The 16,991-nt window shown below is 39.4% G+C and overlaps 1 protein-coding gene across 1 annotated transcript in view; it reads left to right on the top strand.

The window, feature by feature from the left end:
• The window catches only part of LOC140241185 (cation channel sperm-associated auxiliary subunit beta-like), a 282,231-nt gene that overhangs the window by 264,738 nt on the left and 502 nt on the right, over nucleotides 1-16,991 (top strand). Inside the window, exons 15-17 of the mRNA XM_072320944.1 lie at nucleotides 4,640-4,821; nucleotides 13,482-13,606; nucleotides 16,364-16,498. Of these exons, the coding sequence (XP_072177045.1) occupies nucleotides 4,640-4,821; nucleotides 13,482-13,606; nucleotides 16,364-16,498 (442 nt within the window). The remainder of the gene's footprint in view (nucleotides 1-4,639; nucleotides 4,822-13,481; nucleotides 13,607-16,363; nucleotides 16,499-16,991) is intronic.

Raw genomic sequence — 16,991 nt, 5'->3', positions numbered from 1 at the left:
AAAATTCTGAAGTTACTGGTCCGTCTGGCTAGCCAAAATATTGCTTCAGTGTCAAAATTGATTCTAAGTAGTCCGCCTGGCTAGTTAAAAAAAAAAGTTATGTGCGACCCCTGATTTAAATGTGAATGCACCTGACATTAAGCTTTTAGTGGCATGACCCCCAATATACCGGACCCTCGGTCTACCAGATCCTCAGTCTACCTGACCGGCAGTCTGCAGGACCTTTGGTCTATCAGACTTGCCATCTATCAAACCCTCGATCTACCAGACCCATGGTCTACTGGACCTCTAGTCTACCAAACCTTTGGTCTACCAGGCCCTCGGTCTACCGGACCTTTCATCTACTGGACCTCCGGTGTGTTGTGCCCTTGGTCAACCGGACTTTTCGTCTACCAGATCTTTGGTCTACTGGATCCTCTGTCTTCCACAGTCTCGGTCTACTGGACCTTTGGTCTAACAGACCCTTGGTCTATCAGACTTCAAGTCTATTATACTCTTGGTCTACCAGACCGCTATTCTGTCAGACCTCTGGTCTACCGAACCCTTGTTCTACCATACCTTTGGTCTACTGGATCTTTCATCTACTGGACTTCCGGTTTCCTGGACCCACAGTTTACCAAGCCCTTGGTCTACTGGACCTTTGGTCTACCAAACCCTTGGTCTACAGGACCTTTGGCTTACCAGATCTTTGGTCTACCGGACCCTTGATCTACCGGACCTTTGGTCCACCAAACTCTTGGTCTACCGGACCTTTGGTCTGCCGGACCTTCGGTCTACTGATTTCTCAGTCTTCTAGTCCTTTGGTTTAATGGATCCTTGGTCTACCAGACCTCCGGTCTACCAGATCTCCAGTCTACCAAATCCTCGGTCTACTGGACCCTTGGTCTACCAGACTTTCTGTCTACTGGACCTTAGGTCTACCAGGCCTATGGTCTTCCGTGCCTTCAGTCTACCAGGCCTTTGGTCTACTGAGCCTTGGTCTACTGGACCCTCAGTCTGTGGGTCCCTTAGTCTACTGGACCATCAGTCTACCAGACCTCCGGTCTACTGAGTGCAGCTGTCCACAGAAACACTGTTTTTTACTGCGATGGCCTACTGCAATCCCTAATCCCTTTAATGCATGATTAACCCATCAAACTAAATTAACATGCTTTTGGTGCTCACATTGTGAAACAAAGCTGATGACTTCCCTCTGAACATTCAGAGAAATTGACCAACAATTGAAGAATTGCTACTACAGTAATCTTTGTTCTTTTTTTTTTATAAAATGCAACCAACCTTTAAATGTAAGCTGAATTGTGGTTTGTGTCATGTTCTCTCAGCTGAAAAGAGGAATGAGGGCCAGTCCTTTCTGAGTAGTAATTATATTTAATCGTGTGAATATAACAAGGATATTAGGATATCCTTTAAAGTAGGATATTACTCGATGATCAGGCTGGCTTGAGAAAAAATACTGAAGTCAAATAAATAGTATGCCTGAAGATTCCTGTAGATCCTTGAAATACAATATTAAACTTTCAGATTTCTTTTTAAAAGGGTGATATGACTCAATTTTATTTTTTACCTTTGGACCTTATTAGTGACTCCATCTTAGCCAGTATTTGTTTTTTTGTTCCTAAAATAAATTGTATGTTTTAGTTTCAGTGTCAGTAAGTTTTTTTTTTCTCAAATTGTATGTCTACAAATGTTTTCATCAAATGTGACATACAAGCAATATGAACTTGAATGAGAGCTTGATATTTCTTGCAACTGCAAAAACAAATTACCTAGATGAGTTTATGACATCCCATCTGCTTGTAAGTAAAAATGATATATAAATCATATTTTTAATCAATTATTTAGTGACTTCAGTCCACTCCCATTGGAAAGTTGATATTACAAAGTTACTCCAAAAATATGATAATTGTATGCAATGGATGTATTTCTTTCTTATTTCATTTAAACCAAAGTATAATTTTGAAGAAAAAAAAAATGCAATTGTTAACAGCATCATCACCTTATACACTATTCAAATTATGTGATCAGCTTGTGAAACTTTAATATCCTTCAACATTTTTCCTTGATGATGCAAGTTCTGCCATGAAATTCATGTGATTTCTTCACTTGGTGTATCCTCAGTCAATGTCAATGCAGGAACAGACTTTTTCAATCTTTCGTGCATACAATGTAGTTGGCCCAAATGTTTCCAATAAAATCATTAATGAGCTTATGTCATGAGCATGGTACAGTGTGATGCACAGAGAAATGCATGACTTCCTCTGCCAGCCTGGATGGTGTAATCCTTTCCCTGGTACACGCCTCCTCCTCCTCCTCCTTCTCTTCCTCATCTCCTCCCATTTCTGTGGAGGATCTGGCAAGACATTGCTCTGAAAGCATGCACCGAGACGTGCTTGACGACCTTTCACTCCGTGCTCAGTTAGCGCTTTTGTTATCTTCCTATAAAAAAGGATGGCAAAGTTTGGGTTGAGACCTGGCTTCAGGTTTGCAATACGAAAGAGTATGTAATTCCAAGAGGAATTCAACATTTATTTGATGAAATTTGGTTGTGAAATGGCTGAGATATCCAAAACAAAGCGATCCTAATAAAACATGGGACCCACCTTTTATTAGAATAGCTTTGTTTTACATTGTTTTTGGATATCAGCCACTTCAAAAGCCAATTTTCATCAAATAAACTCTGAATTCCTCTAGAATGATATGCTCTGTAACTTAAGTGGTTTTTTAGTCTCTCGCAAAAAGTTAAAAGTTCAATCCTCATCTCCAACAATACTATACCATCCCTTTAAGAAATGAAAGGAGAAATAAACGGAAGATCTTTGTTTCAGTTTCATTTGATGTGTAGCACACACAAGTATGTTGTGAAAAATTGTTGAAATATATGCACAGTTGATGTGTTTGCCGCACCTTTTTTTTTTTCTTTTTTTGAATACTTTAAGGCAGTCATATCTAGGGATAAAGCACCCTAGATACAGTATAAGACTAGCTGAAAATAGTTTGCTGTCAAACCAGAAATGTTTGCGTGCATATGAATTTCACGAGAGCCAAGATTCGCAAAATTAAAATCTCTTAGAAAGTTCTTACTCATGCTATAATGGTGGCGATCCATGAAAATTTCAAGCCACGAATATATCTTGCTTTTCAGTGCAGGTTTCCTGTCCAAGTACCTGGATGCAACTTAAACAACTATCACTCCAATTGTTTTGAATTTCTCTCCATATCTTATATTCTCCCTCCATTTCTCATCATATATTTCTATCTTTAGATTTATATACAAATATATATATATGTATATAATCTATGATTCCATTTTATATGCAATTGTATAATTTTACATACATGTACATATACGAAAATATAACAAGGTTGTATGTTATATGAGCTTAATCAAGCCTGCTTTGGGGGGAGGGGGGTTATGTTCATTGACATGACATTAGCAAAGCAAGATGGCAGCACAGTGTATACACCCAAGGAGAGTTTAATGCATGATGAATATACTATGCCAAGTTTTATTGCGGCAAGCCTTTGCCGGTTGGGAAGAATTGCATTCACGGTCAAAGCATGAACAACAATAACAATGGATTAAAAATGTCCACCTTGGCTCTCACTGAATAGAGCTGTCCAGAACATTTATCAGTTACATACGACACATATTAATCACCTGTGTTAAATCACAGGAGAGAAAATTGTTCTTGATGTGTGTACCAGCAACCAGAAATAGCTGTGCCTTTCCTTGGCCATCTACCTCATGTATCTCTAGAGGAACATGTGCTATCATGTTCAGCCATAGCTTTTCAACATTAACCCGTTGAGGACGAGTCCCGAGTATACTCGGGCAAGTGTCTATGAGAAATGCGTGTTGTAGCAAAATCAAACCGTCCTCAACGGGTTAAGCCATAGGTCTTGTGTGTCACACTGTACATGCATCTTTGCTGTATGATTCCTCTTCACTTGTGACTAGTGAACTTTGCAAGTGTGTGACTCTTGTATTTGTTTTTATGCGATATTTTTCAGCTGTATTCTTAATTTTGTCCCCAGTTTGTCTTGCATTGTCATTCTATGTTCAATATCTCAACTCATCATTCATGATAAAAAAACAGAGATTGTGGGCTTTCCTAATGAAGAGCCATAATGCCCATACTTTTTTTTTAGAACAGGTGTGGTAGTATCTCTTCTTCTTCTTACTGACATTAAGACATTTTTACTACAATAGTTCTATTCAGTTTTTCTGAAAGTTGTCTTTCTTATACCTGCTATCTATACTGAGCTGTTTTTCTTTTTTTACCATACTCACAATATTATGTGAACTTTCCCTTTCTGATTCTTAACCCATAGAAGACGGGTCCCAAAAATACTGGGGCAGATGTGTCTATGGGAAATGCATGTTATAGCAAAATCAGTCCATCCACAAAGGGTTAACTTTGTGCTATTCATTCAAGTGCTTGTGAATTTCATCACATACCTTAACCTGTTGAGGACGGTTTGATTTTGCTACAACATGCATTCCCCATACACATCTGCCAGAGTATACTCAGGACTCATCCTCAATGGGTTAAAAAAAGAGAGAGAGAGAGAGAGAGAGAAAAGAAAAAATGCAAAAGTGGAAGTAAATTAAATTAAACTTGATTTAACTTTGACACAGGATGCCTCTCATGCGGTGGAGACCCCCATGACTATCCAGCACCTCACTGCCCGCCACCTCATGGTGTACCCAGGCGAGATAAACAGTACAGGCCATCGGGAGAGCAGTGGGTCCAGAGACTCGGCAGGGGAGGAGGAACCACTTCTTAGCCAAACAGCTGTGGGCCAGGAACTCAACGCAATGTGAGTGCTCATTTTGCTAATCAGCAAGCATATTATGCAGGTTACTGAGTATGCACATACACATCAACAAATATCAGTAGAAGTGAATGAATCATACATATCAGAGAGGGAAAAAAAATATTTGTGTATGTGTAGGGCTTGTTCCATATCCTCTCTCTTCAATTTTTTTTTTTTTTTTTTTGTCAAGTTTATAATGTCCTAGCACTTCATGGTCTACATAAAACTCCAATTCACAAAAGATTCGCCAATATTACATATTTGCTCAGCAAAAAGAGTGTTGAACAGTGGAGAGAAGTTTCTCAACACAAGAAAAGTTCTTTTACTAACAGTGTCCTTGATAACCCTTGACGCACTTTGTCCGCCTATTGGGAAACACGCTGGAGTACAAAACGTACTTTCTTTACTAGTTGGCATAGATGTCAAGAAACTAATTACCTAATCCCACTAATTCATATGGTGTCACCATGGTCTTCCTGATGGACTGAGGTAGATAGCTACACCTGAGTGGACTTGCTAACTTTACAGCTAGGTCAGGTTTGAATTAATTACTGAATGAATTTTAAAAAGTTTAGCAAGTTAGGCTTAGCGCCTGGGCACATAAAGGATTAAACACATGGCATGGGTTCACTTAGTTGTAGGCGAAAGTTTAGCAATTGCGACTGACTGACAAATTGGCCTAAATTGACGTAAGTGAACACTGATTAGTGTTTAAGTGTAGCTGTGATAAAAAGTAAAAAACAACTCAGCATCATTGACCCGTTGAGGACGGACTGATTTTGCTACAACAAGCATTTCCATAGACACCTGCCGGAGTATACTCGGGGACTCATCCCCAGTGGGCTAATAATAGAATGATTAAAGGTTTGCCATTATTGATGAGTTTTTACTGTTTCAGTGTTATTATCCAGTTTGTTGTCAAAACAGGTTTAGTTTGTACAGCATATCAAATCTGTCACAGCTAGTAGGTCACAGTTGAAGCAGCGACCTTTCCCATGGCCGCCGAAGAAACGTTCATTGAAAACTTCCTCGGGGGAGCTTTCAGAATTGAGAAGGGAAGCAAGAATCATCCCCAGATGCCGTTCCTTGGGAGACTAGACCGTCTTCTCTCCGAGGACGGCTCTGTATGCTCCGCGATCTATCGATCTGTCAACATCGTTCGACGACAATGAGTGATGTAATCTCTATCAGGTCCTAGCTGTGCCTTGATGAGATCGATTGTTGCTGAGACTGATCGCGGACATCTGGCGGTCACACCGGCTATAAAGCAACCAGGACTAACGGCAGAGAGAGATGATGAATCGCGATTGAGAGAAGCGGGCGTGTTTCTGAGTGGGGACATTCCACGAAAGAGAGAGAGAGGCGGCATAATTGGGTTGGGATTATCACCCTCTGGGCTAATCGTAACTGAGATCGTCGTAGCAGCCTTGGCCTTCTCACCAATGTCACCCATAGGCTTATAGGCTTAACCCCCCCCCCCTCGACATTGTACTTTTGATCTTATTTACATCCTAGACCTGAAAGAAGTGCCTTGCAGAATGCTTCCTCTAAAATGTAAATGTCAACTGAAGTGTGCTCTATTAGTCATTTACTATTTATGAATTAGAAAGCTTTCTACTGTTTATATAGTCAAAATGCTGTAGCATTGAGATTTAGTATCTTAGATAGTGCTGCATGATGCATTTTGCGTGTAAAAGTGGGGTGTAGTCCTTGTAAGTGCTAGTTTTGTATGAGATTGCCAAAATTAGCACAGAGATCCCATGTTTTTAATTTTCCCCGATTCAGCAGCCTAACGAGATAATCCCGCGATTCTCTCAAAGTCGATTCCAGCTTGAGAGACGCGTAAGAAGAAACAGAGGAGAGAGAGATACATCCTAACAGAAGATTTTCATTATCTGATCATTGAAAGGTCATGTCCAAAAACTGAGCGTGTGTTCTTGTGTGGCGAACATTAATCAGAAACATGCCTTATTAGGGATGTGTTTTGTGATGTTTTACCCCCTTGAAAAAAAAAGAAAAAACACAACATAATGTACATGTACATGAGCTGTCTACAATGCTTATCTGGTTCAGTGGTAGGGCTGGCTAATACCACAGATGCTATCTAACAGCAGTAATCCATCTGTCTCCGAAACATCCTCGCCACTAGATAATTAACGCTCATGTTTGACTCTGAAGCAAACATGACAGATACGCGGGAACCACCCACTTCTCTTGTTAGTGACGTCCATAATCATTTTGGACTGAAAGCACAGATCAACGAACTCGTTTCTTCGGGAGTTGCATTCGGGGTAAACCGGTAATATTTTGGTTTGTTTTGTTATGCTTTATCAATGATTGTCATCATCAAACAATTACTGCATGTCTGTGGTAGTGACCACAAGTGACCTGCTCCCGACATATGAATCAGTAATGCACCGCATGAAGTTTCTATGAAATATGCTCAACATCAGCACTTTCCATCTTCAAAGAAATAGCAATTAAAGAAATATGACCACCAAAACTGTAGTCCTTGGTCCAGTTTCATAAAGAGTTGGAAGTGATAATGAGTAAAAGATCAAAGGTGAATGCCCTCTTGCATGATTCTGATTGGTTATTTGCAGACGGCCATGTGACCCTATTTTTTTTTTCAGTTTTGTCATACATTAATTATGATGCCATTATGGACTGGATCCTTAGTTGCTTACTGTCATCTGCCTACCAGTGTGTACAGTATAATGTGCTTCAGGTAGCACTTGAGTGTCTTTAGTTCTTCCCCATCTATGTAAAAATCCCTGGCACTCTTGTATACTTGGTAGTTTTACCTCTAGATGTGAAGAAGATTTAGGAGACATGGTGCTGTCACAAGAAAAAAAACACCAGTTATTGGTAACTTTAATACCTGTAGTTGCTCAGTCTTGAACGTTCCAAGACAGTACCCATTTGTTGTTGTTTTCTGCCTGCGTATGTCTGTCAAAAAGTCCATTACTGTAAAAGTGGAAATTTTCGCGGTGTTGAAATTTTCGCGCATTTCGCGCAACCAGAAACTAGCGCGAAAATAAAATCCCGCGAATATTTTTGCTTGCCATATGTTCCTGTGCGTGATGTCTAGATTCCGCGGAATTAAACACACGCGAAACTCTTCTGACCCGGCCAAGCGCGAAAAATTAGTCACGCGAAAATATCCACTTTTACAGTAACTTTCTTTTTCTTTAACTCTCAGGAAGAAAAGAAGAAAAGAATATTATATTAAATTTGTGATTCAAATTCCTTACATTTCCTTCTCTCTGATACTTGGGGTTACCATACTCTTATAGCAATGTAAACTCAGTTTGTAGCCAGATTCTACAAGTAGTGTTGACCTAATGTTGTCTTGTGCTTAATGTAGTATGAATGGCATAGATGTGTCATTATTTCAAAGCAGAAAAAAGACTAGCAACGTGGTTTTTCATCAAAATCTGAAGAGAAAAGAGACAGTATGGCAGAATGTTATCAGTATGAGTTTAAATCGTTCTGTGGGGGTACCTATGGTAGATATTTGCTGATGAACTGTAACTGCTATGGCTGTATAAAAACTGGTTTGTTGCCAGTTTGGCAAGTGTGTTTTTCACCTGATGTCTTTAATACTTTGGGTGCAAAGAGATGTCATCCCTTTAGGGAAAAAAGACATGGAAAAGAAAAAAAAAAAGCAAACAATGTGGCACATTAGCAGAATGTGTGAACCCAGCCAACTGTCTGCCGGATGGGGGAGGCTATGGTGGACCCTGTCGGAAGGCTCGATCACGTCAATTACCCTCTTCCCTAAAGACTTCATCGGGCGTTCGCCAGCGAATCTCCGGAGGCGTAAATAAGCGCACCTTATCGCGGATCAGCCCCACTGACAGATGGACAGACGGACTGATCAGGACGTACCTACTCCTTACAGTCTGCTCACGCAGCCTGGTGAATATTGAAGCCACTTTAAAGTGCTCATAGACTCGACCCAGAATTTTTTATTTCGTTGCCGTATAATTGCTTCCTAATTTTGTATATCCACTTTTTTCTCTGCACACCTTATCTTCTGGCTTTAATTTCTCACACATTGTATTCTTCCTGATTTTTTTCAATGCTGTTCTCAGAAACGCATGATGATTAAAGTACAACAAAGGACTCTCTCTTTATTTCATCACATATTTATATGTGTGTTGAATCATGTGTCATCCATAAACAACATTTTTAACTTTAAAAATTGAGAATTAAGTGGACTATAGAATATGGAATCCACCCGAGCACCAAAACTCTTTTTGATGGAATAATTTGCAATGCCAGTGAAAGTTTTGGACCTTTCTATCCGCACAGAATTTCTTGGCTTCCCATTACTGCTGTGATTGCTGTGACCCTTCTAAACTTTATGAAGACAAGAGAAATTGAAACAGTTGAATGCTTGGAAGGCTTTAACCGTTTGCGTGCTTTTATTGCTGATTGGCATGGAAGACTCCATTGTCCCTGACATAGAAAGGAGTAACAAAATAGTTGGTCCTCAATCATGAAACAGCTCAGTTTTGAGAAAAGATTTTATGGAAATGGTGTTATTTTAAATCTAAAAGACAAACTCTTCTCCTCCCCATCCCCACCCACCCCCGGCAAATCCATTTTTGCCCATGGTGAAAAAGAAGAAAATGATGTGAGGGGAGATGATGAAGTAAATATGAAAAGAATCTTTGATTACTTAGCAATGTGATAGTTGAGGTGAGAATCGCATATTTCATTTTGTGTTCTTAATGTCAAAGTGGAAAGTATTGCAGTTTGAATTCCATCTTGGGAGGAAACATACAGCCGAGAGCCTCTCTCCCTTTTTCAGATTGACGTATTTTAGGTATTTATGATGCGGTTGTTCGGGGGAAGGATTATTGATGTACTCAAAGTAAACTCGATCCACATTGAGCGCCTGTCATCGGGGCAAGTTTTCATTTCATGTTTGGCCTGGTGCTCCTGTGTTGTTATATTTAGCCCGGTTGTGGTGAAACAGGTACGTGCGGTGGCACACTGCTTCCAATCCTGGCAGCGTGAATGCAGGCAGGCCGCGGAGGATAACGCGTTTTGCCAACGAGCGAGAGTCACCCTGCACATATTCCCCCAAAGCCTCCGAAATAGCTCGCGGCACCGCCGGGGTTGTTATTCTTCGCCGATCGGTCGATTGGATTTGGCAACGGTCTCTTGCTGCCGTGATTGTTCATGCCCAAGTAGGGAATTGGAGGGGGAAGTGAGTTGCCATGTAGGCAAACATCACGGCTGTCCGCGACCTGTCCGTCAGGGGACTCATCTTTAATTGATTCTCCTGACAGGTGGATCTTCGCAGGAGCTGATGGGGAGAAAGAGTGGAGACGATTCTTCCCCCCCCCCCCCACCCCTAGAGGTAAACTAAAGGCATGTGATGGGAATGCAACTCATGGGACCCATCTTGTCCCGGACACTCCTTGACAAGAAATCCCCCCTTCCTGGTCTGGGTGACATTAGTATAGAGCGGTAACCCATGGCTCTTACGGTTGCAGAGGTTGGTTCTTTCATCCTGATTGCGTGTTTGAAGATCTAGATGGATTTAAAACCCCTGTCCCTTATCCCTGGTATCTGGACAAAAAAAAATATAAAACAACAACATCAACAGCAACAGTTTTGTCATGAGAATTACCATGTTTTATGACTACAATCACTCTTATTTGGTGATTTCCTTTACGTAAAGATTTTTTTCATTACAGTATCTCACCCTATGCCAGTCTTGTGCTCTAGAGTTCTCAGAATTGGATACATAAAAATGATGCTTGTACACTGTTACCCTTTTGATGGAAGAGAACTGAGTTGATTCATTTCATTTCAGCACAATTCATTTGCATTTTGTCTGCATTATATTCGAAGAGGAAAGCAGTGATTTATGTGAGTGACAGTAGAGGGAGTTTTTTTTTTTCCCTCTAGTTTCACTCTCTTTTGACAAAGATTTACTCATGGAAGCTCCAGTCTATAGCTGGTTCACTTTGTATCTAAGGCATTTGTTAGTGCATGTGCATGTTTTTTCTAATGTCCTACATGTAACTGCATGGTAACACTGCCTATACCCGGTACTCATACTTATGTTAATGATACTAAAGTATAACAGGTTATCATTTTACATCATTGTAAACAAAGAGTCAGACCAGCAGAAGGGGGGGGGGGGGTGGTTTCTGTTTTGTATTACTGAATCGATGAATTCCAGACACAATAATGGGAAAAATGATTGCAGAATTACTGCATACTTTGATATTTCAAAGGCAGTGAATTTGATGTGCACATGAATATAAATCTAATGGCAATAGGCCTATATTTTTTATGATCTGTCGTACACTGTACATGTACATTTAAAGAAAGCACTGTAAATAACAACACAAAGCCATTAATCAACACAAGTACTGAAGGACATTGTTTGTATAATAATACGAGACAGACACAGCCCAGATTCTACAACTCTGTTTATGGAAATATTGACAGTAACAGTTCCAAATTATTTGATAGTGGGTCTTATTTCAACATAATGTGATAATCCTGACCCAGCCATGATTTATAACAAATTTCTCAGAATTTGGTGATTGTTTTTCCTAAGAGTCAATGCAAAATTCTGAGAGATAGCTTATCGTTTTCTCAATGACTTAAACACTTTTTGTTTTGATGCACGCAAGATTTCTATTCAAAGAAAGTTGAGGAGTGCCTACAGAGCATTCTGCAAGATGTGGAATGATTGGTTACATTTGGCCTCCAGAGGGCAGCATTGTTAGTTGCAAGGCACTGCCCACTTTTGTCAGCTCATGGAAATGACAGGCATATGCCAATGAAGCAAGCAAACGAGTAGGAGTGGACACACGGCTAGAGGACTGGGGTGTATCCGGGTCCGGGGACGTGCATGGAGTCCGAGCCAAAGCTATTTGCAAGCAGCCCGCCCAACGTGGTGATTTGGGCCCAACTCGCCTGCCAACCCAACTTCCGCTTTCTACTGGCAGCCCGTCTCTGTCGGTATCCCGTCTTTCTTCCGAAGGCCCATCAATCATTATGAGTGACAGATGTTGACGGAGGATGATGATGGAACCTTTCACTGATGGGATACCACATCTTCCTTTGGATCTTGCCTTTTTATTTTCTTCTTCTCTTCTCTGTTATTGGCACAGCTCTGGCATAAATCAATGCTCAGAGTGGAGGGAATATACAAAAATATAATTTTTTGAATACCATACAGTATACGTATGCCACTCCTGCCAACTTAATGTTCTAACCATCTTACTCTGTCTAGTGCATTGTTTCTTTTACAGCAAATGAAACAAAGCAAAGGAAATTCAACCATAACAAACATGCAGTATATGCATTCCTATACCTCTTTCACAAAGACATCCCCCCTTATTCGCATATTAAATATTTTGCAGACAATTTCTTCAAATTTATATTTACAAACTCTGAAAATAGTCCACTCTTCTTTTTTTTTTTACAATCACCTGTAAAAGAAAAAAAAAAGAAAAGCAGATAATCAAGATGTGGCTATTATGCAGATAATTGCAGCATCAAAAAAAATATGGATTACTGTGGTTCTATCTGATTTTACAACCAAATGATGCTGATATCATTCATCATCTGCATAATTGAGTTGATGAAAGTGGGATAAGAAAACAGGGCCCCGATCTATAAAAAGTTAAAATTGATTATAAAGTTGATTTCAACTGTAAGTCTATGGCAGCCTGTGTGGTAAGGAAATTTAAAATTGATATTATCTTTTGATAAAACGGGGCCCAGGCCTATCACATCAGAGAGATAGTTCAGTAAAAGATGTTCAGCCCTCTCTTTCTGGTAATACTTAAACTTTTGGTCAGCAGTATAAATGTGACCGTGCATCACAAAACGAACAAAAAGTCACACCCCTTGATTTCATGTGAGGACTCAAAAAGGTGAAACGGGTCAACCAAGTCAATATTAAGTTTTTCCTATTTTCTTAGAGCTACCCTTCTTCTACATTATTCTTAAGTTTGGGATCATAAAATGAATGGGAAAGTGCATTTTCAGTAGTTTTTCTACAACCCTTTTTGTTGTGGAGTAGTGAGATCAGGTATGTCTTAGAGGCCCCTTTTCATTTCTTGATAACCGTTTGCACACTCTTCACTTTCAAGTCTGATAACTTTTGAAGGGATAACACTATTGCTTTGAAAGTTGGCATTAATCATGGACAGAATGTGTTGATAGAGCGTGCTCAATTTCAAGTTAATCTGATAATCCCTTCATTGTTGTTGCTCAAGGGGTTTACATCCTGTTTTTTTTTTTTTTTTTTTTTGTCCCATTCATTGCACAGCTAGCACGGTTTGGTAAAGATTAAGCACTTGAATAGACAGATAGACCCTGTACTTCAGAGCCTCTTTTCTCGGTTCACACTTTTCCAGAGTGTGCGCTTTCTTTCCAATATTTAGATAGGTTAGGAGAGTCTATTTGAATTGAGTCTTACATCATTTTAAAGCTTAGAGTCTGCTTTTTCAGAATCTGTCCTTAACTAAAAATCCATGTCTGGCGACTTTTTGTTTGTTTTGTGGTGCAGGGTCACAAATGATTCAAGTTATTGCTAGGAGTGGAGTATATGATCTGCCTTCTGTTGTCAAAGTGAACTGAAGTTGCAAAATGGGTCTCTTTCCCTCATCACAATGCAGAGGAATGCACATGCTGATTACTGAAATCAAGTCACTTATGGGTGGGGCCACTGTTGCCATGGCAACCTCCCTAGAACCCAGCCTCCTCAGCAACATGCAGACACCAGCTGTGTCCAGGAATGTCAGTAAGTTGCAACAGAATACACATTTTTTTCTCAACTCACTTGCAAAGCTTTCATCTCTTTCTTTTATTCCTTTAGAGCACCATCACATTACCGTACCTCATTCAGTTTTCACATGTCAGATATCTAACACCCTCCTTTCTCATCTACCGGATGTTACCATGGTGGTATCATTGTCCTGTTATATGTGACCCGCTACAACAAAAGGATCCTAAAGTCGCTGGCGGCTGAGCCGAGAAAAACAAGTTTGAAGTCACGTCATCAAAATTGGGCAAAACTATCGGATTTCTGTTTTCGGCATGATTTTGTAGTCTAATGTTTTGTCTATCATCTGCCGAAATTTCGGAGCTAAATGATGAAAGGAAAGGCAAAAAAATCAGAGTTTTTCTGGGCCTTGATTTTCCGACTTTCAAGGTAATAGAAACGTGTCCGAAGATTTGGATTTAGCGCCGCAGCTAGACTCCGCCCCTAGAAACGAGGGAGTGATCTTATTGGTCAGTGCGTGGTATCCTGATTACTAATTGGTCGTGCATAGACCGCCAGCGCTATGCTTGAATGAACATCGCAGAGGTCGCTAGGAGCATACCTTCTATTGTCATGCGGTGAAAACTGTTTCGCCTCCCCTTGATCATGATAGTAAGATTTGTAAGATTTGTAAGATTTTATTGACTCTATCGACCCCCTCTCGGGGTATGAGAGTACAAACATATTTACAATATATGAATACAAAAATATAAGTGGTAATGTACATGTACGTGTGAAAATAACACATATAAATAAATATGTTTACAAAACAAGGCGTAAAGGACGTTTAACTACTCTACCACTACGTGTACAAACATTCACATCTACTTTACTTTCTACAAAAATACTGTCTTTCTTCTTTGGTATTGAAGAGAACTGAAACATAATAATTCTGACAAATTTGGCTAGTTTTTTCAAATGGCAAGCATTAGTTGAATTGAATAATTTGGCCATATGTAATGCACTTGGTCTACTGGCCGTCAAGCTACTTGGTAAATACAATAATCTCTCTTTGTTGAAAAAGGGACAAACAAAAATATAATGAAATTCATCCCCTATATCATCGGATGAACAAATAGTACAATGCAATTCATCTGTCAGGCTTGCATCAAACCTGCCCTTATTAACGGGTAATCCATTAGATCTACATCTGAATTTACTTAATGTAATATAATCTTTCTTACACAAGACTTGTAAATACTTCTCTAACATCAAATTATCCTTAAACATTCTATAATTTGTACAGATTCTATTTGACCATGTTGCTGCTCTCCACTCTTGAATAAACATATCAAAAAGTCTAACTTTTGAGGTGTGTGAAATCCATGCAGCACTAAATCCACCCCCTTGTGCTAACCACACATTCCCTAGCCCTGCATAATAAAAAATATTTGCGATAGATAATAACCATTGTGATAGTGTCGGTACTTTTATGAGTTGTGTTATGTAAGAAATTAAAGTAAAAAAGTAAGGGAATTATGTCATGCCATTTCAGAAAATTGTCCTCCCCCGACTTTCGGATCCTTTTGTTGTAGCGGGTCACATATTTTGTTTCAACATAATGGTTTTAGTATCAAAAATATGCTTTAGCTTTCATTAACCCATTGAGGACGGACTGGTTTTGCTACAACACGCATTTCCCATAAACACCTGCCCGAGTATACACGGGACTCGTCCTCAACGGGTTAAATTGGAAGAAACATAAATCAGTCCATCTAATAGTGGGTAGGGTTAGAGGGAACTAAATTAGTCTGTTCTATTTGTACCTCTATCTGAAGAGTTTGGATGCAAACATGGATAAATGCAATTTCCATTCTTTTTTTCAAAGTAAGGTCATAATAAAATAGAGAAAATAAAATCCTTTCAATGATCTTGCACTTGTTAACAAGGAACAGTTTTGACAATTTCAAAATAATTACATATATTGTAATATGTGGGGTTTTTTTAGCAGCTTTAATCTCAAATATCTCAAATTGATAAAAAGTGAATGTATCTGTTTTTGCACTTAGATCCTTTATCTCTACCTTTTCCTTTCTCTAGCTCTACTGCACAGAAACCCAGAGGGATCTCTCCCTGTGGGTTTCTGTTGATGATACCAGATTGTTCACCACATGTGTTCACCACGTGTCTGTTGCTAAACAAGACATTATTTTTGCCCAGATAAAGGATTTGTTCATTTTTTTTTCTTGATTTCTTTGACTTTATTTGTGACTAGATGGTACTGTAAAAGTGAAAAAAAATTCCTGGGCTGGGTAAAACAAGATGAATTTTTGTGTTTTCTTAATTCTGCAGAAACAAAATATTAAATAGTCTTACTACATGTGACAGTAAGAAAATATTTGCATGCTTTTATTTTCATAATAGCTTCTGGTCAAGCTAAATGCTTAGAAATTATTCACCTTTGCAATAGTTAACATGTCTGTTTTGTCACATGATCTGTCAGGGAAAGAATATTCCAGAAGAGAATGTCCGTTTCAGGATTAAAATGCTGATTCATTTTTCTCTTTTTCCTACACAGAGATCATTTGGTCCTTTTTCCTATTGTACCATCTCAGTTAAACAGGCATCTCATGCATATTTCTATTTCATACAATCTTTAAAGGAAGAAATAGATTGTGAGATGGAATGCCACATCTGTTTGATGAACCCTGAGTGGAAGTCTGGCAAAACTCGCTTCCCATGACAAATGTCACCCTTAATTGACAATGGTATCTGTTGGTGTCCTGCATTTACCAGGTGACCTTTGGCTCCAGGAAGCTCCCTGTCACCACGTCCTGACCCCTGACCCCAGTGTTGCCCAGCAACCAACCAAATACATGGACATAGCGGATGTCTTTTACTTCCATGTGTCAGCGAGCTATGTTGGAGTCGGTGAGTTGGGAGTCCAAACAATTCTAGTCTTCTGGCAACTAGGTAATCTCTTCCCCCCCCCTTCCACCCTCCCTCTCTCTTATTCTATTTTTATTTTAATGTCTCCTTCTACTTTTTTTCTAGCTCTTCATACTCATGTTTATCATTATCTCCTTAAGAGAGAGTTGTCATATGCTACCCCTATATGTTGCCTCCAAGCTCAAAACCCACAAAAAGTCACAAATGAATTAGGATTCTCTGTAATGGATCAAAATATGCAATTAGTTTGACTGACTCAATTTTTAAAGTTTTGTCTTACCTGGGAGAGTAATCTTTTCTCTACCTGCAGTCAAAATTTGGTGGCCTAGAACAAAACTATAAAAATTGAGATAGTATCAGTTTTTCTTGACCATATTTTTGAGGACAGGTGCAGCTTCACTTGGAAATTGGTACTTGTGCATGTACAGTGTGGTTGAATGACCCTAATCTTTAAAAGACTTTTTTCAAAGACTTT

This window comes from Diadema setosum, chromosome 17, assembly GCF_964275005.1.
Source record: "Diadema setosum chromosome 17, eeDiaSeto1, whole genome shotgun sequence".
In the NCBI taxonomy this organism is placed as follows: domain Eukaryota; kingdom Metazoa; phylum Echinodermata; class Echinoidea; order Diadematoida; family Diadematidae; genus Diadema; species Diadema setosum.
This window is presented reverse-complemented; position numbering and strand designations above follow the sequence as displayed.